The 23,846-nt window shown below is 38.9% G+C and overlaps 2 protein-coding genes across 4 annotated transcripts in view; one reads left to right on the top strand and one right to left on the bottom strand.

Moving 5' to 3' along the window:
- Window positions 1-7,033, bottom strand: part of FTCDNL1 (formiminotransferase cyclodeaminase N-terminal like) — an 84,268-nt gene extending 77,235 nt beyond the window's left edge. For 2 of the 3 annotated variants that reach the window (XM_060106976.1, XM_060106981.1), the window contains exon 1: window positions 6,341-7,033. In XM_060106976.1, the coding sequence (XP_059962959.1) occupies window positions 6,341-6,376 (36 nt within the window). In that variant the 5' untranslated portion in view covers window positions 6,377-7,033. The remainder of the gene's footprint in view (window positions 1-6,340) is intronic. The other variant, XM_060106980.1, reaches the window with a different exon arrangement.
- On the top strand, window positions 6,648-20,145 carry C8H2orf69 (chromosome 8 C2orf69 homolog). The gene is made up of 2 exons (XM_060106975.1): window positions 6,648-7,158; window positions 17,161-20,145. The coding sequence occupies exons 1-2, from the start codon at window positions 6,799-6,801 to the stop codon at window positions 17,986-17,988; spliced, it is 1,188 nt and encodes a 395-aa protein (XP_059962958.1). The 5' UTR covers window positions 6,648-6,798; the 3' UTR covers window positions 17,989-20,145.
- The last annotated feature ends 3,701 nt before the right edge of the window (window positions 20,146-23,846 follow it).

Below are 23,846 nucleotides of genomic sequence, written 5' to 3'. Positions count from 1 at the left end.
TGGTGGCAGTGTGGGGAATCCGGGATACTAAGTCAATTAGGAAATTATATTGAAGCCTTGAAAAATGGTGACCTATGTTATGTGATAGCAAACAACTGGCAAAACTGTTGCCTGCAGTAAGATGAAAAATGAGCCTAATGAAATTTTTAAAAATTGAACTTATATCCAAATGACTATAGATTCATGTGCAGTTATAGAAATAATACAGAGAGATCCCATGTACCAATTGCTCAGGTTTGCCTAAAGGTAACATCTTGTACATCTATAGTAATTTTCTTTGCTCTGAAGTCAGTTTTACCTGATACCCTTTACTGTTTTATTTTGTTTAATGTTTGCATATTATTTTTTTCTGCCCTTTTAGTTTTTACTTGATACATCATTATATTTGAAGTTAGTTGCTTATAGACAACATAGAGTTGGGATGTGCTTTTTAATCACTTCTGCCAATCTCTGCCTTTTAATTAGTATACTCAGACCAATTACATTTAATAGAATTATTTATATGTTTAGGTTTAAGTCTGCCTTTTTTTTTTGCGGTACGCGGGCCTCTCACTGTTGTGGCCTCTCCCGCTGCGGAGCACAGGCTCCGGACACGCAGGCCCAGCGGCCATGGCTCACGGGCCCAGACGATCCGCGGCATGCGGGATCATCCTAGACCGGGGAACGAACCCGTGTCCCCTGCATCGGCAGGCGGACCCTCAACCACTGCGCCACCAGGGAAGCCCCTGTCTGCCATTTTAAATTTTGGTTTGTTTGTTCTGTTCCCCAGCACCACCTCTCCCCCAAGCTGCCTCCTTTTTCCTGCCTTCCTATAGGTTATTTGAGCATTTTGAGAATTCCATTCTGATTTATCTATAGTGTTTTTTAAGTGTACCTCTTTGTATAGATTCTTTTTTTTTTTTTCTTGCAGTACGCGGGCCTCTCACTGTTGTGGCCTCTCCCATTGTGGAGCACAGGCTCTGGATGCGCAGGCTCAGCAGCCATGGCTCACGGGCCTAGCCGCTCTGCGGCACGTGGGATCCTCCTGGACCGGGACACGAACCCGTGTCACCTGCATCGGCAGGCGGACTCTCAACCACTGTGCCACCAGGGAAGCCCTGTATAGGTTCTTAATCAGTTGGATCTAAGTATTATTTTATATATCCATCACTTATCACAGTTTACTGGTGTCATCATTTTACCAGTTTGAGTATAGATACCATACCTCTTTGCCCTTCCCCATTTATAGTATAATTGTCTTAAATATTTCCTCTATACATTTATATATGTATGTAGAAGAAAAATTATAGCATCAGACAGTGTTGTAATTTTTTGCTTCAACTGTCAAACATAATTTAAAAAAAACTCAAGAGGAAAAGCAAGGCCTGCTGTATTTACCCATATTTTTGCTCACCATGTTCTTTCTTTCTTCCTGATATTCCAAGGTTCTATCTTTTATTGTTTCCTTCCTGTTTAGAGAATTTCGTTCAGTTATTCTTTTAGGATAAGTCTGCTGGTTAAAAATACTCTTAGTTTTCTTTCTTCTGATAATGTCTTCATTTCCCCTACACTTCTGAAGGATATTTTCACTAGGTATAGGATTCTGGATTGACAGTTCCTTTTTTGTCGGCACTTGAAAAATACTGTGTTACTTCCTCCTGGGCTCCATGTTCCTGATGAGAAATTTGCTGTCATTTGGATTATTTTCCCCCTATAGGAAAGGTGTCAGTTTTCTCTGGATGCTTCCAAGGTTTTTTCTTTGTCTTTAGTTTAACTATGATGGGTATTGGCATAGATTACTTTAGATTTATCCTGTTTGGGATTCACTCAGAATCTTAAATCCATAGGTTATGTCTCTTGCTAAATCTGAGTACTTTTCAGCCATTATTTAATACTTTTTCAATCTTACTCTTTTTCTCCTCTTCTCCAAAAGTCTAACGACATGAACGTTAGGTGTTCTGTGATGGTCTCACAAGCTCCTAGCATTCTGGGTTTTTTTTTCCAGTCTGTTTTCTGTTGTTCAGACTGGGTAACTTCTATTACTCTATCTTCAGATTCACTTATTCTTTCCTCTCTTCCCTACATTCTCCTTTTGAGTCCATCCATTATGTCTTTCTTTTTTTAATATCTTCTATTTCATTGTTGAAACTTTCAATTTCTTTCTTGAGGCTATTTGTTTCAAGTGTGTTTGTAATTGCTTGTTGCAACATGTTTTTTATTGCTGCTTTAAAATCTTTGTCAGATTATTCTAACATCTCTGACATCTAACTTTTGGTATATGTTGGTTGTCATTTTTCAATCAGTTTGAGACTTACCTCATTCTTGCTAAAATAAGTGGTTTTCAAATGAAAACTGGAATTTTTTATATTATGTTTTATGATTCTATATCTTATTTAAAACTTTGGTTCTAACTCACTTTCTCTGATACCACTCCAGCTGAGAAGGGTTGCTACCTTATTACGACTAGGTGGAGGTAGAAGTCCAGATTCCCCACTTGGCCTGTTTTGACACTGGATGGGAGGGAACAGTTCCTCATTACTACTGGATGTAAGTGTTCTGGCTCCCCACATGGTCTATAATGACACTGTGGTAGAGGAGATCTCATTATTGCTGGGCGATGGTGAAAGTCCTGACTCTCCAGTCCAGTGTAGTATCCACTGCACTGTGGGGGGGTGCAGGGGGGGAATGGAGATAAAAGACCAGGCTCTCTACTTGGCCTTCTCTGACACTACCCTGGCAGGGTTGTTGGGGTACCTCATTATAATAAGTTGAGGTTCCTCACTCAGCCTTTGCTTGTTAGGTGTAGCCAAAGTCTTTTTCTGTGATATTTGGCTGGGATAGAGAATTTGTTTTCTGAAAGTTCTCTATCTTGCAAGGCTTCCCCTTTCTTGGTGCTGTGTCTAGGAAAGGCTTTTCTTGAGACTTCAAGACACACATCTGTCTGTGTCCACTGGTGTTTCTGAATTCTTTAGCATCACTTCTGCAGTATGTGAAGCAAAAATAAAACCTAGGGTAGGGCTTCCCTGGTGGTGCAGTGGTTGAGAGTCCGCCTGCCGATGCAGGTGACACGGGTTCGTGTCCCGGTCCAGGAGGATCCCACATGCCGCGGAGCAGCTGGGCCCGTGAGCCATGGCCGCTGAGCCTGCGCATCCAGAGCCTGTGCTCTGCAACAGGAGAGGCCACAACAGTGAGAGGCCCGCGTACCGCAAAAAAAAAAAAAAAAAAAACCTAGGGTATTCACCACCTTGATATTCCTTGAGTCCCAAGGTCCCTAGCCTGTTTGATTTCTTTTTTCCACCATTCAGAGTAATCTTATGTGTTTTATAAATAATAACTTAGCCAAATCTCCTTGATATCTTATTTTATTCCCCTTGTGCTTGATCTCTGAATTCTAATGATCTGGAGTGGAGCCTGGGTGTGGTTGCTTTAAAATATGTCCACAAGGGGCTTCCCTGGTGGCGCAGTGGTTGAGAGTCCGCCTGCTGATGCAGGGGACACGGGTTCGTTCTCCGGTCTGGGAAGATCCCACATGCCGCGGAGCGGTTGGGTCCGTGCGCCATGGCCGCTGAGCCTGCGCATCCGGAGCCTGTGCTCTGCAACGGGAGAGGCCACAGCAGTGAGAAGCCCGCGTACCGCAAAAAAAAAAAATAATAATAATAATAATAATAATAAAATAAAATAAAATAAAATATGTCCACAAGAGTTTTGGCAGTCCTCCCTTCAAGGAGCCTAATCTCCGTTTCATTAGTTGTTTTTTCCGGTTTGTTTCCTTGTTCTTTTGTTTGGAACAAATTCCTCTGTCTTCTCATTTTGCTTAACTTTCTCTGTCTCTGTGAAATTAGGTGAAACACTAACCTATCCCAGTTTTGAAGGGATGTCCTTGTTTGGAAACATCCCTATTCAGTCTATGTGTGCCCAGTGGCTTTGGTGGGAGAGCTGGATCTGAAGTGAGCACTGGTCAAGTCTTCCGCTAGGGTGTGCTGGTAGCTATCGCCTTTTTTGAGGGGCTGGAGATGGAGGGGCTAGAACCAGAGCCACGTGTAAGCTGGGCTTCTCCTGTGTTCAGTGGGTGTCACCACCCTCTCAGGGGCAGGATTAGGTCCCAAAGTGTGGGAGCAGAAGCCCTGAGGGCCAGGTTCGAGCTGATTCTGTTCCTTCTAAGCATGAGATCTCCCCGCCTCCCAACAACGACACCTTCGCCTCAGAGGGGATCAGCACTGGAGCAAGAGGGGCCAGAGTGAACACCCAGTGCTATTTAGGTCTTTAAATTCTTTCAACAGTGTTTTGTAGCTTTCAGTATACAAGTCTCTTCCTTCATTAAATTTATTCCTAAGTATTTTATTCCTTTTGATGCTATTGTAAATGGAATTGTTTTTTAAATTTCATCTTAGATTATTCATTGCTAGTGTATAGCAACACAGTTAAGTGTTGTATATTGATCTTGTGTCCTGCAACCTTGCTGAACTTTATTATTTCTAATAGTTTTTAGTGGAGCTCTCTATCTGTTAGAAAGGAGTAAACTCAAACAACTGGTTACAGTAACTTTGTATGTGTAAGACCTCTAGAGAGGAAGGAAAGCCCAGCTCTTAAGGAGAATAAAGAGAGGAAGTGCTGAGCTGTCTGTGCCCACGGTTGTTAGGAAAGTAGTGATTTACAAAACTGGTCTTCCTGGGAAAAGGAAGAGGGGATGGAGAAAGAAAACAGATACTTCAATAATACCACTGGGACCTATCAGAAGGAATTACAATGTTAATGACTTACCATAAATGACATAATACCTCAACTGATGAATTGAGAGCTATTACTTTTTCTAGAAGCAGCTCCTGTAGGGTTATGTAAATCCTTGACTGTGGGGGAAAAATGTTGTGCTCACTTTAGTCTGTTTCTTTACTCTGCCCTTTAAATCTTTATTTGTATTTCTCAAAGACTTCAATTACCTTAGAGCTATTGAAATAACTTTTTGTATATTTAATGGTTACTACAATTAATTTTCTTTCCAAAACACGAGAACTCCCCATCCCCATCAATAGTGACAGATTCAGTTAAAATGTCAACCTAGGGCTTCCCTGGTGGCGCAGTGGTTGGGGGTCCGCCTGCCGATGCAGGGGACACGGGTTCGTGCCCCGGTCCCGGAGGATCCCACATGCCGCGGAGCGGCTGGGCCCGCGAGCCATGGCCGCGGAGCCTGTGTGTCCGGAGCCTGTGCTCCGCAGCGGGAGAGGCCGCAGCAGTGAGAGGCCCGCGTACAGCAAAAAAAAAAAAAAAAAAAAAAAAAAAATGTCAACCTAAAAACAAGACCACAAAAATCAAAAGCTGCATTTGGAGTACGTGAATATGTTTGGGCTTTTGGATTACATTTCAGTAATCCTCTACTTAACAAGAGACAGTAACAACGTGCATGTGATTCACAAAATAGAATGAAGGCTGGTTGCCAAAATATGGTTAATATATATTCATTATTATATAATTAGCCTCTGCTTCTTTTTAACCATTTATTTTTAGAAAGCAGTAGATAGGTATACTTAGAATAATAAACAATTTTGACTGGTTACACTATTATGATGTCAGATGGAACTCAATAATTTAGAGTAGACTAGCATATTACACCTCCATGAAGTCACTAAGTATATATATATATATATATATATATATATATATATATAGGAAAGTTACATTTTATCATTTGCTAATTTGTGCTCTTACTTCGAGGCTATTTATTAATATTTTATACGTGGAGTAAAGAAAACAGTATGTGTGCTTAAGCACACACATATATAGACTCAGAACAGTTAACATATGAAGTGCCTAGTTCAATTCCTGGCCTATAGTATGCCTCAATAAGTGTTGGCTGTAATATTTTAAATTCTCACTAATATTCTCTCCCACAAGGTTCTTTACAGTGCCTTGCCTCACAAGCACTTAAATTTAGAATACTGGACCCTCCCCTCCCTTCCCTGTCTTTAGCATACATTTGTCCAAACCTTATTCATACACAACTGGCCACAGATTGTTGTTGGACACCTATGACTTTCCTACTGTTCAAGTTGGTTTTTGAAAACCTTAAAATAGCAAATCCCGTTGACTGCAAACACCGACAGCAAATGTGTAACAATTAACGCCTTTCCCCCATGTGCCCTGCTCCCTGCTACCAATCAGAGATGCATTAGACTTATCTAAATAAATTCCCAAGAACCTAGAAATCTTTGTGTACCTACAAAGAAACTCGAGAGTATGAGAAGAGGGAGATTCCCTTCATCCAGGGCATGCAGAAAACTTCCCACAGATTTCTGTAACAGGACAAAATTACTCTAATCTTTAGGTTGTATCTCTTTTAAGGCTCGAAGGACTAGAAAAACCTCACCTGAAAGTTGAGCTTACCGAAAGGGGAGTATGGCATACTCAAAACTCTTTACCCCGTACTGGAAACGACTTTCGGGCAGCACCTGCTGCTGCGCCTGTATCACAACTGCCGCCCTTCTTGCTCGGGGTTCTCGGTTCATACCCGCTTCCTTTGCTCTCTTCAGGCTCTTTCCCAGACTTCCGTTCGAACTTCCCGGCCGCGGCAAAACCCACCAATCACAAACGTCCTTCCTCGGGCCACGCCCCCTTCTCATAGACCCCTCCGGGAACCGGAGTCGGATTTCGCGCACACCCCTCCTTCCCTTACGCACGCTGCGCGCGGACGTCGGCCTCTGACGCCGTCGTTGCCCTCGGGGTCGGCTCTCGCCCGGGTCGCTCCCGCGGACCGTTGGGCGGCCGGCCGAGCGTCCTCCCTCAGGCCCTCCCACACCCTAGGAACCGCTCTGGCGGCGGCGACCCATGTGGGGGTTCGGGCTCCTGCGGTCGCCGCCGCTGCTTCTCCTGCTACCGCAGCTCGGAATCGGAGTCGCAGCGTTTAGCTCTCAGGCCGGAACCATGAACCTGGGCGGCAGCAGCAGCCGCAGCGGCGCGCTCGGCTCCCCGTCAGCGGAGCGGCGCAGGCAGCAGTGCGTGCAGTTGTCCGCGGTGCCGGGAGCCGACCCGCAGCGAGGCAACGAGTTGGTCCTGCTGGCGGCGGCGGCGGCGGCGGCGGCCGCTGGGGAGGGACCGGAACGGCGGGACCTCCCCGGGGACCTGGCGAAGGAGGAGCCGCAGCCACCGCCCCAGCATCACGTACTCTATTTCCCCGGGGATGTGCAGGTAACCTGCGGCCTGCCTGGGCACCTGCTCCTTCTTCTTGTACATATGCAAATTCTTGATATTCCTTCCTCGTAGCTGGGGCCCGGTTCCTTGCCTCGCCTGAACACACTCACACATGGCGCTAAACGGGGTGGCTCCACGAAATCCAGAACCGCCCCTTCCATGCCCTGACCCCCTCCTCATAGAGCCCTAGACAGGAGGTATCCTTGGAGGGCTACGACCTCGAAAGAGCCAGCCGTCAGTCCAAGTTTCGAGGGGGTGGAATTTAAGACCTAGAAACGAGACAATGTGTATTTATTCTATAACTTGGTTTCTCAGAGGTTCTGTGGGGGAGGGGGGCAGGAGGCGGAGAGAGGGCTTTTAAATTAGCGTGCTGGCACTTATTAAAAAGTAAACCGACAAAATACTAGTACTAGGGTGTGACACTCAGTAACCCTAAGAAGGGGAGAATGGGTGGAAGAAAAGGGACAGTAATTGCTAAGCATGTCAATATTTTGATGCTCACCTAAATTCTGTACTTTTGTTTTTGTGTGTGATTTTATCTTTATTATTAATTTTGCGGCTGCAGGCAAATATACATGGCTATGTTGTCCTGGAAAGCTGGGCCTTAATCTAGATCTTAATCTAGAACTGCTTTGTCTAATAGGGTAGCCATTAGTTATATGGGGCTATTTAATTAAAACTAAATAGAATTAAAAATCCAGTTTCTCCGTCGCACTAGCTGCATTTCAAGTGCTCAGTGGCCCCTAAGGTTTGTGTGTGCTGTACTGGACAGTGCAGATACAGAGCATTTCCACGGAACATTCCCATCATCACAGAGTTCTCTTGGGTAGTGCTGGTATACACAGGTAAAGCTAAAATATGGCTGGATATGTTTCTTAAACCGTGAAATAATTAGTTTAATAAACAATTATTGTTTTTGAAATTAATGCTTAAAAAAAATATGTTTACAAACGTTGTGCCCTGAGTCAGATGATGATGAAGGTATATGTAGTTTTTTCTCTTGCCCTCCAAATAATTGACTGGTCTAGTTGACTGCTAATCAAAACTAGTATTTCGATTTAAGAGGAGGAATTTAATGTACTCAGTTGATGCCCTTTTGCTCAGTTTGGGAAATCAGCATGGTATTGCTGACAATGACTTCCAGGGTTTTGTGGACCAGCTACTGGGTGCATCCATAATAATGATGATGATGATAATAATGATAACTAACTTTCATTGAACACCTACTAAATATTTTTAAAGTGTGCAAGTCAGAATATAGCACAGATCTTCAGGTGAAGTTATAAAGTGCTAAATATAGTTAGACTGATACCTCCTTTCATTTTGACATCATCCATTTCTTTATGTAGCCTGAGATTCCATTAGCTTTTTGGACAGTGATATACTGTTGATTTATGCAGAGTATGAAGTCCTTTAAAAACCCAGGGCTTTTAGAGAAGAAATAGAGAATAATAATGCATCAAAGGCTCTGAGGCCAGATCGCCTAGTTTTAAACCCTGATTCTGCACTTTTTAGCTATGAAATATCTGGCCAATTGTTAAATCTCTCTGTGTTGCAGCCAGCTCAACTACAAAATGGGAATAATGATGTATAGGATATCAATGAGGATTAAATATGTGAATACCCAATGAGTTACCCTCCCTTCTTATCTTTCTGATGACCTTTTTAGTTATTGGGGAGTTCTGTAGCGCTCAGTTCTTGGACTTTTCCTCTGACTACCTTTACTCCCTTTGTGATCTCTTTCAGTCTTGTGGCTTTACATGCTACCTATACTCTGACGACCTTCAACATTTGTGTTCTAGCCTAGACATATTCCTGGAACTTTAGACTTGCCAGTTATGTGCACGTATTTCCTTTTGGACATTTAATAGATATCTCAAACCTAAAGTCTCTGGATCTTTGTCCCTAAACTCGCTCTTCCTGTAGTCATCATCTTATCTCTCAGTTAACGGAAACACTTCCTATTTAGTTGCTCAAGTTAGAAATCTTGAAGTTATCCTTTTGTCCTCTCTTAATACATCAGCAAATAAAGTGGCTTTACCTTCTAAATGTATCTAGAAGTGATCAGAATAATCATTTAAAAACCTAAATGAAATCATACCACACCTCTGCTCAAAACACCAGCAGCTTCCCGTGCCACTTAGAGTGAAAGCCAGAGTCCTCTTGATGGCATGCAAGGCCCTTCACTCTATTTACCTTTCCCACCCTGTAGCTTTTCTTTTCTTTTTTTCTCTTTTTTGGCCACACCGCTTGGCACGCAGGATCTTTGTTCCCTGACCAGGGATTGAGCCTGTGCCCCCCTGCAGTGGAAGCTCGGAGTCCTCACCATTGGACCGCCAGGGAATTCCCACCCTGCTGGTTTTTTGACTGTTTCCTTTATCTGTTTTACTCTCCACAGAAGGCTCCAGCCACACCAGCCTTCTTCATATTGCTCATGGTAGACACACTTGACCTCAAGCTTTGCATGTACTGCCTGGAACAATCTTCCTGCAGATGTCTGTAAGAATTCATTAGTTCACCTATTTCAAGTCTTTGCTCAAAAGTTGCCTTCACAGTGAGGCCTTTGATGACCATCCTATTTAATAATCACACACGTGCACAGGATCCCTGTCAACTTTTCTCCTAATAAATAATTAGGATAATTCATTTTTATCCATTTCATTTACTATATTAGTTATTCATTTTGGATTTTGTCTGTCTTCCACTAGTATGATGCACGCTTCACGTCTGTTTTCGTCACTGTTACATCTGCGATGCTTAGTGAGTGGCATGAAGTAGGTGTTCAGTAGATAGCTTGTTGAATGAATAAATGTGTGTAAGTTCTTGTGAACAATATATTAAGTGCTACTTGGCTATTATTATATGAAGGGCTTTTAGGCTCAGGTTTCCTTCTCTTTGCACTTGATTCTTTTGAGCCTAATGTCTATTCTTATGAAATTTACCCTGTGAGATACAGCTCATCTTTTAGTGTATTGATCCTTTTAGAACCTTTATTTTCATTTATATCATATATAGATTAAATAAGCATTCTTTCTATATCTTTATTTTTAATTTGGATAAATATTGAGCAGAATAGGGCCAAACAGAACTTTGTAGGATACCATTAGAAGTTTTGCCTCATGTTAACACAGATTCATTATTTGATGTTAATTGGATCTGGTTGACAGTGTAATTTTAAATGCTAATTACCATTACTTTTTTGATGTTCTTCTTGCAGTCATCTTTTATTGTATGTCCTTTTTAAATTCTATGCTTGCCCTTTTATCCTTTGAATTACAGGAAAGCTGAGGCCGTAGTAATTCACTTTTCTTTAGGTACCTCTTGATGTTTTTCTTATCAGTAATGATTTTGGAGGGGGATCAGAATTTTTTTAAGTAGGTACTGTCCAATTTTCTTGAGTTTCTTGCTTTTTAAATCCTCAGGATACAGGATTGTAGGTATTTCTGTTTTTAAGTGTAAGTTTACAATTTGATGAATTTCAACAAATACAGTTATGTAACCATCACAATAATCATGTAATACAACATCTTCATCACCCTAAAAAGTACCCCCGTGCCCTACTTTAGTCAATCTCTTTTCTCAGCCACAGGCAACCACTAATCTGCTTTCTTTTCAGTATAGTTTTGCCTTTTCTAGATTTTCATTAGTTAGGAATCATGTAGTATGTAGTCTTGTGTCTGGCTTCTTTCACTTAGCCTAATGCTTTTGAAATTCATTCTTTCTGTTGTCTCTGTCATGAGTTTATTTCTTTTTAATGCCAAATAGTTTTCTGTGTATGGACATACAATTTGCTTACCCATTCAGCAGTTCATGAACATTTGGGTCATTTCCAAGTTTAGCTTTTAAAAACTTTTGCTTCCCTAAACACTAGGATATATAGATGACCATGCCCTAAGTGTATGCCCTGGTGAGTAGGAAAAGACTCACTTCTCCTGTGTGACTCTCCTTTGCTGTTCACACTATTACCACACTCAGAATATTTCTGACAACAGATGTGTGGGTATTTCCCCCCACACCAAGCAATTCTCTGCAACACTAGCTGGGTGTCGTATAATTCAATTCAATTCTGATACTATCTACCTGGAGTTAGTGTCAGATTCCACACGTTAAGGGCTCAGTCCCACAAGTCTTTTCCCCTCCCCACTTCAGACACCAGTCGCCAAGTCCCAGTTTATCGCCTGTACTGCTGACTGAACAGCTACAGATTGGGGTTTGCACGATCCCCCTCCTTGGGTTCAGTTAGTATGCTAGTATGGCTCACAGAACTTTGGAAAACAGTTTACATACTGTTTACCCATGTGTTATGAAAGGATATGATAAAGGATACAGGTGAACATCCAGATGGAAGAGATGCACAGGGCAAGGTATGTGGGAAGAGGTGCAGAGCTTCCGTGCTCTCCCTGAGTGCACCGCTTTCCTAGCACCTCCTTGTGTTCACCAACCTGGAAGCTATCCAAACTTGTACTTTGGGGATTTTTATGGAGGCTTCATTGCATAGGTATGATCAGTCATTAACTTTATTTCCAGTCCCTCTCTGGAGAATGGGGAGTGGGGTTGAAAGTTCCAAACTTCTCATCATGTCTTGGTCTTTCTGGTGACCAACCCCATCACCCATGAAATTCCAAGGGTTTTAGGAGCTCTGTGCCAAGAACCATGGACACACACACACACACACACACACACACACTCTGTTATTTCACATCTGACCATATACCCTGGGGCTTCATGTGCTATGTCGAGCAGCCTTCTTAGGCTGTCCTGTTACAGTCCTTTTGGCATGCTTACATGAGATGTCCACTTTATGCTCAGCGAAGATGCCCCCTTGACCCGTTTTTTATGGAAGTACAGCTCGTACCCTATATAGCTCTCCTCACTCTGCTATAACAATAGTCCACCTAACTTAAGTCTTTATCATGGAGACACATGTCAAGTTTTCCTAAAAATCCTTTGTACCAGTACTTCAGTAGCAGTGTGGGATGGGCCTTTATGTTTTTGCAGGTCAGCAAGCATCCACCTGTGGAGTAACTACCCCTTAATCTCTCCAGGAGATTCTCTTGCCACCTGCCTCACTGGGGATGAGGAAGCATGCCTCCTACCCTTTAACCCCTACAGGGAGAGTAAGTGCATTGCACTCCCAACTGGGATGAAAACTCTCAAAAGAAAACCCTTTCTTCCCACGTTCTTCCACCTCTTCTGTAGATTGGCCTTGTGTAGTAGCCTGGGTTGCAGAACTGGTTTTGACTACCTGTTAGCAAGTCCTACGGGGATGTCTGGTGTCTCTTTCTAGAATATAGGAGTACTTATCCATTGTTCTTAGATTTGGGCTTCATAGACACAAGAGTAACAATCTTATTTTTACATTTTAGTACATACACACAGTTACTTAGTATGAGCATTTTCCTATTCTGATCATGTAACCTCAGGTTAATCAAAGAAAATACCAAGTTTTTAGTTTTACCACCTCCTATGTGGTAGAGGCTAAACAGAGTCATAAAATCTTGTTCATTTTAGCTCATTAAATAACTATATAATATAAATAATTGTATAGTTTGTAGGAGCTCAGTTTCCTTAGCTATAAAAACGATTTAGATATTTGTGCTTTCTTTTGTATTTGGCACTTATATCTAACTATTTAGGAATCCATAGAATAATTCAGTGTTGGCTCTGTTCTTCCCAACTAATATTTGGGTGTCTTCATGAAGACCTGACTAATGTTCCTACTTCAGATGTAATAGGAATTCTACTGCATAATTCTGGAATTTCTACTAATACTACAAAACTGAGCTCATGTATTTGTGGAGCCTTCCCTGATGTCCCAAAACATAGCTTGAGTCTCCCTTTCTCTATGTCCCCTCACAGTTCTTCACATATCCCTGCTTTACAGCAGTAATCATATTGCCTTGTAATTATTTATCTCTGTCTCTCCCACTGGACTGTGTTCTTGATGGACTGTGAACTGTGCTTAGTGACCCCCAAATGCCCACTGATGAATTTATGAAGAAATGGAAGTCAGAGTTTAGTAGGCAAGAATATTTCCACCTTTCAATTTGTGTTGGAAATTTGTTCCTTCCCTTTCTGATGATGCCCATGTGTGTGCGCGCATGCCCACCTCTGCATGTGGGGGTAGTTCCTTTCATGTTCATCCCTCTATTCTTTACATTGGTGCCTGAATTGCAAATTCTTTCATTTTTTGGACGAAAGAGTTCTGTGCAGAAAAAGAGGGTAGATTTCTTATAGGTAGGGACAAGGGAAAGGGCCCAAATTTGCTGTCTCACTGAAATAAAAAAAGAGATATTTATCAAAAAAAAAAAAAAAGGATTTAGGTGAGCCCTTTCAGATCTAAGCTCCTATGATAATTTTGTATCTCATAAATCTGGATGTGCAGAAGGCAGTGGCAGAATCCATAAAAAATTAAATGATGGCCTTCTGGGAATAGATTTTTTTTAACATATATGATAAACTTAATAAGGTAAAGACTGTTAAGAAGGACTTGAGCATCCTGTTGGGAAAGTTATCAAAGGATATGAATAGAGAATTAACAAATGAAAATTGCCAATAAACACAGAAAAATGTTCAACCTGATTAGGAATAAAAATATGCAAATTAGGGCTTCCCTGGTGGCTCGGTGGTTGAGAATACACCTGCCGATGCAGGGGACACGGATTCGTGCCCCGGTCTGGGAGGATCCCACATGCCGCGGAGCGGCTGGGCCCGTGAGCCGTGGCCGCTGAGCCTGCACGTCCAGAGCCTGTGCTCCGCAATGGGAGAGGCCACAGCAGTGAGAGGCCCGCGTACTAAAAAAAAAAAAAAAAAATGCAAATTAAAAGTAAGATATCATTTTATCTTAGCAGCAAAGATTTTTTTAAAAATTAATGCTAATAGCCAGTGTGGGTAAGGATGTGAGAAAATAAGCAGTCATGTATACTTCCAGTGGAAGTATCAATTGGTATTAATCTTTTTGATGGGAAGTCTAAAAATTATGCAAATCTATACTTATTGATAAGGAATCATGCCTGTAACATTTTAAAGTGAAAACTGTGTGTATAATCTTGCTGAGGGAAGAAATAAAGAACGCTTTCTTACATACATACTTGTATATATGTATGTATACTACAGAACACTGGAATACTAGACACGAAAATTTTAATAGTGATTATTTCTAATGGTGGTTTTATGGATTGGTGGTTTTTATATCTTCCTTATACCTTTGCATGTAGACTAAATTTGTGTAGTATTACTTTTATTAGTCTTAATTTTTTAATAGAAAAATGTGTATATTGCTAAAAATTCATTTTATTTAAGGTTGTACATTGAAAAATAAGTCTCCTTTTCATCCCTTTGGATGACTGGAGGCAGTCTCCGATTTCCCTTCCCTAAGGCTAACCATTGTTACTGATTTATATGTCCTTCCAGAGACATTCTATGCTGATGAAAACTTTTTTTTTTTTTTTAACACAAATGATAGCTCAGCATTCAGGGCTTTTTTTAGCCCTTATTTTACAACCGGTATGAGTGCTCATAGAACTGCCTCATTCTTCTGAAGCAGGAATAAATGTCCTTAGACAGATTTATTTATGCATGTGTGCAGGTATATCCCTGAGATAAATTCCTAGAAGTAGAATTACTAGGTCAAAAGAGAGGTGCATTTAAAAATGTTTGGTATATGATTGTTAGAAATAAGGAAAAAGTACAATTCTGTTTCCCTTCTCTCACACCCTATACCCAGTCCATTAGCAAATGCTGTTGACTCTACCTTCAAAATATATACAGAATCCGACCAGTTCTTACCACCTTTGCTTCGACTACCACTGTGGTTCGAGCCACCTTCTCTCATTGGGGTTATACTTAAGTAGCCTCCTACTGGTCTCCCTGCTTCAAACTGTTGCCCCTTTGCACACAGGAGTCAGAGTAATCCTTCCAAACAGATTATATCAGCCATCTACTCCACACCCTATCAGAGCAAAGGCCAGAGCCCTCAGGGTATCTTACAAGGCATGATCAGCACCTCCCCTCTTCACCAGCAATCTCTGTGACCCTCTTGGTGGTCACTTTTGCTCCTTCTTCACTTCACTGGAGGTACACTGGTCTCACTGGTGTATTTGGTTATACCAACGATGGCTCCACTTCAGGTCATTTTGCAGTTCCTTATGACTGAAATAATCATGACTCAATCCCTCAGCTCCTTCAGGCCCTTCTCAACTATTGCCTTATTGGAGACTACCCTGTGTTTAAATAATAATCTTCCACCCACTCCAAAACTTTGCGCTCCTTTTCCCTTGCTTTGTTATCCATCGCACTTATCACCGTATAATGTCTTGTGCTGTCTAGCCACTAGCTACTTGTAGCTATTGACCGCTTGAAATTTAGTGTAATCAAAGAACTAAATTTTAAGTTGTATTTAACTTTAAATTTAAATCTAAAAACTGATACTCAGTTCACTTCCTGGAAAACTTTTAAGTGTATTTGAGCAACTTGGGTATGTGAATCTACTTTTGCAACTGTAAATCTTATGAAATCTAAATTCAGATCAAGTATTTCCGATGAAAATTTAGCACCCAAATTGAGATGTGTTGTAAGTGTAAAATATACACTAGATTTCAAAAACTTAGAAAGAAAAAGAAATGTAATAATCTCAGTATTTTTATGTTGGTTACATGTTGAAATGATAATATATTGGATGTATTGGGCTTAATAAAATGTATTATTAAAAATAATTTTGGGACTTCCCTGGCGGTCCAGTGGTTAAGACTCCATGCTTCCAGTACAGGGGGCATGGGTTCAATCCCTGGTTGGAGAACTAAGATCCTGCATGCTGCAGGGTGTGGCCAAAAAAAAAAAATTTGACCTGTTAACTTTCTACTTTTTTTTAAACGAAGCCGCTAGAAAATTGTACATGTGGCTCATGTTATATTTCTGTTGGAGGGTGCTGCTCTATTAACTCATGGAATTGTTTATTATGTATCTCTGTACTAGAATGTGCACTCTGTGTGGGCAGGGGTTTCATCTGTTCTGATCCATGACTGTTCAGTAAGTAGGTATCCAATAAATTTTATAGAATAAATGAAATAAATTTGAATGAATTTCCCTTTTTTAAGAATATTATGAATAAAAATTGAAAGGAAAACAAAGCTTACATGCACGTCCTAGAACATAAACAAAAAGTTATTAATATATATAGAATACTTATAAAAAAAACAAATAAAAAAAGGCAAAAGATATGAACAGGTACAAGTAGAAATCCAGATGGCTAATAAATATATGAACAAAATTTCAACTTCATTTAAATTTTTAATAAATTCAAATTAGAATAAGTTATCCTGTGCCAATGAAATTTAACAAAGATAAAAGAAAAAGTATACATACTTCTCTGGAAGACAGTATTGTAGTCTATATAGTCAACCTTAAATTATGAATATTCTTTGACCTAGTTTTTCCACATCTGGGAATTTATTTTTAAGGATGTAATCACAGATGTACATGAAGATTTTTCTATAATGTTCATTGCAGCTTTGTAATACTAAAATTGAAATTAAACATAGCATTCAGGTTGCTAGAGTAATCCAAAGAGGGAGGAGTTCAGGATAGCAGCTTTAATAGGAAAATATTTTAAAATTCTGTGTTGGTCAAAAAATCTAAGAAACCAAATTTTTATTTTCAGTTAATGTGTTAGGAATAATAGATCATATGTATACTAAATAAAATCCATTTAAAAATCTATAATCGTTCTAAAGTGTCTTATTTTTAAAATTTCTACTGTGCTATTTAGCTTTATCTTATAACCCTGTGTTTGATGGATTTGAGGCTTAAACTGAGGAAGTGATTTGTTTAAAATCTTACAGCCAGAAGGTAATAGATTTATAGTTTTCATTTCTAGTACATTAACCATAGGTCATTATAACATCCCTACTTCCTCCCCAATAAAAATGGGAAACTAATTTTGTGGAAATAATTTTACATAACGGTGTATTTAATATTTGTTTTATCTTTCTTACCTTTCAGAATTACCATGAAATTATGACTCGTCATCCTGAGAATTATCAGTGGGAAAACTGGAGTCTAGAAAATGTTGCCACCATTTTAGCCCACCGGTTCCCCAATAGTTATATTTGGGTGATAAAGTGTTCCCGAATGCATTTGCACAAATTCAGCTGCTATGACAATTTTGTGAAAAGCAATATGTTTGGTGCTCCAGAACACAATACTGACTTTGGAGCTTTTAAGCACCTTTATACGTTATTAGTTAATGCTTTTAACTTAAGTCAGAAGAGTTTGCTACCAAAGAAGAATGTGAAAGATTTGAATAAGGACGCCAAAGCATCTAACTGTAGATCCAGTTCTTCTCATACTACTAATGGTTGCCGGGGAGAAAAAGAGAGGACCTGTGAAAAATTTGATGAGTCTGCCATGAGTTTTTATCCACCATCACTAAATGGTGCTTCTTTTACTTTGATTGGATTCAGTAAAGGTTGTGTTGTTTTGAATCAGTTGCTTTTCGAATTGAAAGAAGCCAAGAAAGACAAGAACATTGATGCTTTTATCAAAAGCATAAAAACAATGTACTGGCTGGATGGCGGTCATTCTGGGGGAAGCAATACCTGGATTACTTATCCAGAAGTCTTGAAAGAATTTGCACAAACAGGAATTATTGTTCACACCCATGTAACACCTTACCAAGTACATGATCCAATGAGATCTTGGATTGGAAAGGAGCACAAGAAATTTGTTCAGATACTTGGAGATTTTGGTATGCAGGTGACTAGCCAAATTCATTTTACAAACGAAGCTCCTTCCATAGAGAATCACTTCAGGGTTCATGAAGTATTTTGAGACTGCAGTATTATTAATGCAAAAGAGCAGAAGCACTTTGTGCTATAAATTCAGATAATGAGATGTAATTCATAGATGCATTGTCAGGTTTTTTTTGGTGGGGGGTGGGGGGAAGGAAGCACACATTCCTAAACTATGAGTGTAATGTGCAGTAGTGTTCCTTGCTTGTGAATGTGGATAGTTTTTAATTGGGACTGGGTTAGAATTAGTTTATTTGAAATCCAAAAGGTGGTTTGTGATAATCCTACAGGGAGATACAAGACCCTTAAGAATGAAAGTTATAATATAGTCCTTATAAAAGGCAATTAAGATTGTTATTGTTGGAAATAGTTTATTTTCTGAGTAATGTTTAAAACCAATTTTGGTGATACTTTAAGGGTAATTAGGTATTTTGGCACTGAAAACTTTTGAGTGGAAACAGTTTCTCTTCAAACAAAGCGAAGGCACACTGATGTTTTCCATCAATTTGCAATAACTATACCCTGCCTCTTATGTTTATAAACTTATAGTGTCATTCTTCAGTGTGCCATCAAGTGTTTTTTCTTAAGAGTCAAAATGTATTTGTTTCCACATATCTAAGAATGTGCAGTAGTGTAAAGTTAGTTTTTAAAAATACTACACTTAAGCACTGTGGCTTAATTTTTAATTGACAGCTTTTGGATAAGACATTTTGGAGTTTCTTGCATTTTGGCAAAAAAACAGTTCTTTTAGAAAATTGTTTCAAATTGAACATAATTATGTATACTGGGTAAAAATATAGTACAGATTTAAAATTGTTTCATCCTATCATCTTTTGAAAGAGAGCAACTTAGGTAAAATATAATACTCTATTTGGTAGTGCCCTATTGAAAAGGAGACAGATTCTATAGAACTAAGTCACTGTTTTCTCCTGAAGCATGATTTTGTCTGCCCAAAGAAAGCATCTCTCCTTGGCCAAAATGTAAAATTATATTGCTATATGAAAAGTTGAAAGAGAAAGTTTGAAGACACAAATGATTTAATTTTGGCTCAAAGACTGAATTTGCTTAACACTGCTACATAATTTGGGTGAGGTTTCCTTCTGCCCATTTTTCTTGACCTAGATAAATACATTTTGAGAAACCAAGATCTAATGAATGTCAACTAACATTGAAAGATTACAATAAAAGGTTAGTGGTGTTTTTAAAAATTTTTTATTAATAATTAGCTTTTGCAGGTCATGAAATAATTAAGTAGGGAAGTAACATGCTGCTTTCAGACTGAAAAAAAGACTGAAGCTTAATATCAATAACCCAGAGGGTCTAAATATATAAAACAATAGTTAAAATGTTAATTTCTTGGTTTCATCCCAGAATTATATGTTAATGACTCTATAAATATATTCCAAATATTCAGAGACTTATAAGAAATGATTTTTACTTACCAGATGCTTAAATTCTATGAACTTCAGAATAGTATCTTTCAATGTTTTTTTTTTAAGGATGAAGTACAGTAGTTTTATATTGCTTTGGTTTCTTTTAAATGCCTGCTGTTTCTTTTGAGACCCAAAATTCCCAACAAGGAAACAAGTCAGCCTGATTTTAACATTTGACTTATTACCTTGTCTTAAAGCACCATTATTGATTGGATGGCTTCTTTCAATACGTTTAATAATCCTTGGTTAAATTTATGTGTATCTAATGTAACATAGCTAAGTTACTGAGTACTTTAATGAGGGGGGAAGGAAAGGCATTTATTTCTACAGGATTAACTAAAATGGAAAACATACGACTTTTAGCAGAAAGATTCATTTAAAAATCTGAGATACTTAAAATATGGTCCTTGTAGCTATCCAGTCATGTAAATGCTTAATTGTAATTGTTATATGTTGAATGGATATTAAGAATAACTCTCTGGGACACCTGGAATTGCCATTGCATCAAAATGAGACTGTTGAAAACTAAAAATATTTTCTTTAATGAAAATATATTCAAGTTGATCCATATTCAAATATTTGTTTAATACTTAAAATTTGTTCTTTCTCCACATTTGTTTAAAACTATTATGTTAGTGTATCCTTTGGATTGTGCCTTTGTGTTTGTGTCATGAAAGAGTCAACTGAGAAAAGTAGTCAAACAATGTGAAAGTTGTTACCACCACAGCATGAATGTACAGTTGTATTAAATTTAATCCACAGAAGTCTGTTTGGATGTGCTGTTTGTTACTATATTTGTTAAAACTTTAGATCGTTATTTGGAAGGAAGCGATTTCTCTCCACTTTGCCAGTTTGGGTTTGTGTGTGTTTTCATTAACCTCCGTGTTTTTTCATACAGGCAACTTTGAACCTTTCCTATAAAAATACATCTCTTTCCTTTAAATTGCTCCACAGAAAATAGCATCATTTCCTTCTGTTGGATTTCCTAGACAACAAAATCTCTCAAAAATAAGTAAGTTCTTCCTTTTCTACGCTAATCATCTGTATTCCTTTAGCTGTCATCAAGAGACTTGGTTAGAATATGGTGTGATCTGTTTTTCATTTCATTCATGCAATGTCTAAGCCGCACCAAGGGCAAAGAAGGTCTAGGCACTGAGGATACAGTACAGACAGAACAGTTCCAGCACGTGAGGATGGAGATGTGTGATAGACTAAGGCTTAAGAGGGAAAATATGAAACAAAAGGTATTATTCTTAAAAGAGCTGTTCTGTTACACTTCATTTAAGGGCTTTTAAGAGAAACATGCTTTAGGTGATAAGATATTCATGTAGATAGACATCTGTGAATTCAGGTTGCTCTTTACAAAGGCAGAGAGGCCAAGCAGCTCTTAGTGGTAGAGACAAGCAGAGTCACTTAGGATGGTCATTTTAGTTTCCTATTTAATGGAACTTGAAAAAATACAATATAACTTAGGTGTATCTAAGACACCCAAACACCCATGGCCTGTATGCTTGAAAAAAGACTGTAAGGTAACACCAGAGATATGTGGGTGACTACCAATCTGTGTTAGTTCCTCCTGACTATATCTGTTTTTTAGCACTGGGGGAAGGAGTCACAGCAGCACAGTTCCAACTCCATCCAGACGTGCATTCCTGCTTCCTGCATTTTTTTGCGGGGGGGGGTCAACTTCTTAGATTAAGCTTTGATGTCTGTTGGCAACATTAGATGGGTAAGAAAAGCCTCATTACTAAGGTTCTTTCCAAATGTTCACATAGCTGCTGTTCAGAAGGATAGAAAGAAAATAAGCCATGTTGACCTTGTTTCCCTTGTTTTGATATTTCATCGAAGTGACAAGTTTGAAATTACTGAATAAATAGAATTCAGATGTAATTATGTACCAAGACAAATACTGTTAATGTTTGTGAGAAGAAAAAATTACAATCTTCATGTGTATTTTTAAAATTTATTTTGAAAGAATAATGTATACCAGGGCAAAAAAAAAAAAAAAAAAACAGATAATAACTGCAAATTCCAGTCTGCCCATCTACTTGTCTAACCTCAGAGGCAGTCACTATCACTGGTTTCTCATGTATCCTTGCAGAGATAATTCTATGCATATACAAATAAATGTTTACTTACAGCATACCTTTTACACAAATGGCATCGTACTGTACTCATAGTTTCAAACCTTTTTCTCATTTAATTACCTTGGGAAAATACCTTGCCAGTACATACATACACCTGTCTCATTCTTTGACTGCATACTATTCCATTTTTATATTACACTCTGCTGTCTACCTGTTCATTAGTCTTACTTTGTATCTCTTGTCTGTGTAGCAAGCAGCACATTGAGTTGTTTTGCTGGCAGAGGAAAAAAATTCCTTTGTGCCCCTGAAATGTAACCAGAGAATAACTATGTAATGTATCCCTAAGTATCTGAGATGAGCTGCACCTAAGGGTAAGAATGGAGAGTTACTAATCTGGGCACCACAACTATAATTTCAAGTTTCTATCACCCAGCTGTGTCAGCCTAGACAGTCATTTAAGCAAGCTGGATTGACTGGATGATTTCTAAGATCCCTTTCAGCAACAAAATTCTGAGATTTGGAATTCCTGACAAGTTGCAGCTAACATGCTGTGTACTATTTTATATATGAAAAACATCTCATTTGGTCTCAGCTAGGTAGGCAAAAAAGATTAAAATATTTTGCATTTAAAATAAAAGACCCTAGGGGACTTCCCTGGCAGTCCAGTGGTTAAGACTGATTCCAATGCACGGGGGCATGGGTTCAGGCCCTGGTCAGGGAACTAGGATCCCACATGCCGTGCAGCGTGGCCGAAAAAATAAACATAAAAGACCCTAACATTAAAAATTATGACCAGGAATTTAAAAAACCCCCCCAAAAAAATAAATAAAACCTCCCAAAGGATTCATCAGTATTGTAGATATTATAATTTAATGTTGCAACAGGAACTACCTCAAATCTCTCAGCAAAGGAATATTAAATGGAAGCTAGCACCAGCCATCAACTATGTTCCTGCCCTTGAGCCATCTCCTTTATTTCATTAGCAATCCTATAAAGTTCAAGTTTTATTTTAAAGATGAGGAAAATAAGCTTCTTAGGAGATTAACTTGCCGAAAGTCCAGTTTACTTTCCAAATAAACAATTAAAATGAATATTCGTTAGGCAAATTGTAATCTCAGCTTTACTTCCTAGTTTTCCACATGACTGTGGACATACATATTTTGCCCTGATTCTCTTACTGGTTAAAAAAAAAGGGTTTATTAAAGAGCTGACTCTAAATACTATTCCAACTAAAAGGGGTTTTGCTTTTTTTTTTTCTTCCCAAAGAAAATCATTAAAGAGGTTCTTTGCTTAACCTAAGAAATAATAAAAATCAAAATCTAATAATTAGATATAAAACAATTTTTTGACAGACTTACTTTTGTTGACCTGAGTAACTTCATTCTCTCTTCCCAAAGATGCCTGTGAAGTTGAGAACAATTTTTTATATACTTTTCCTTTCTTATTTGTTGTAATTTGCTTTTTATACCTGAAATTAATCCAACTTCAAACACGGTATGAGTGGATGAATTATTTTTAAGAGAGAAAGTTTTCTCCATAATTAAAATGTACTAAATCAATGTACTCAGATTGCTTTAGATGGGCACATATGTGTTCAGTAAATATATATGGTCTTTCTTCAATGACACTGCAATAAAATTACTAGGTGCAAAACAAAGAATGGCACAGACCCACATACAATCGCTGATTGTCTTCAATAATGACGTTATTGGGATCTCATGTATTCATTCTTAAAAGAAATTTTTTTTAAAAAAAGGGGGATAGGCAGAAAACATCTACTGGGAAAAACTTGAATTAGGTTAAAGTTTAGCCATAGGTATAAATTAAAACTGATTTGAATATTTTCTGACATTCAAAAACTAAAAAGGTCAGGCCTAACGTTTACTGGGTACCAAGAAAACCAGGATCAGATTAAACATTTGCTTTGGACAAATCACAAAACTAATAGTCCAAATCACTATCATCTAATCCAGTTGTTCTCAATCCTAATTATGTATCAAAACAATCTATGAGTTCTATTAAATAGATACCTATGCCAAACCCCAAAAATACTGAATCAGAGTCTACAAAGATGGGGCCTAGGCATCTGTATGTTATAAAAAGCTCAAAAGATTAATGTAGTACATATTGTTCGTTGCCCATGTTTTTTCCTTATCTGGATTCTGATTCTAAAAATTATCCATTCTACCTCATGTGTCTCAGGGGCAGCGGATTCTACTTCCAGCTCCAGTAGCTCCAACTGACCTAAGAGTTATTCCATATCCTTTACCAGTGACTGGCTCAGGGATGGACAGGTCTAAGCCACTTTAGATCAATGAGACCCAAGCATCTGGGGCAAATTCTGGGAAAGCTTTGCATGTTAAGAGGGTCCCTGGAAT

The sequence above is a fragment of the Mesoplodon densirostris genome, chromosome 8, assembly GCF_025265405.1.
Source record: "Mesoplodon densirostris isolate mMesDen1 chromosome 8, mMesDen1 primary haplotype, whole genome shotgun sequence".
Lineage (NCBI taxonomy): Eukaryota > Metazoa > Chordata > Mammalia > Artiodactyla > Ziphiidae > Mesoplodon > Mesoplodon densirostris.
This window is presented reverse-complemented; position numbering and strand designations above follow the sequence as displayed.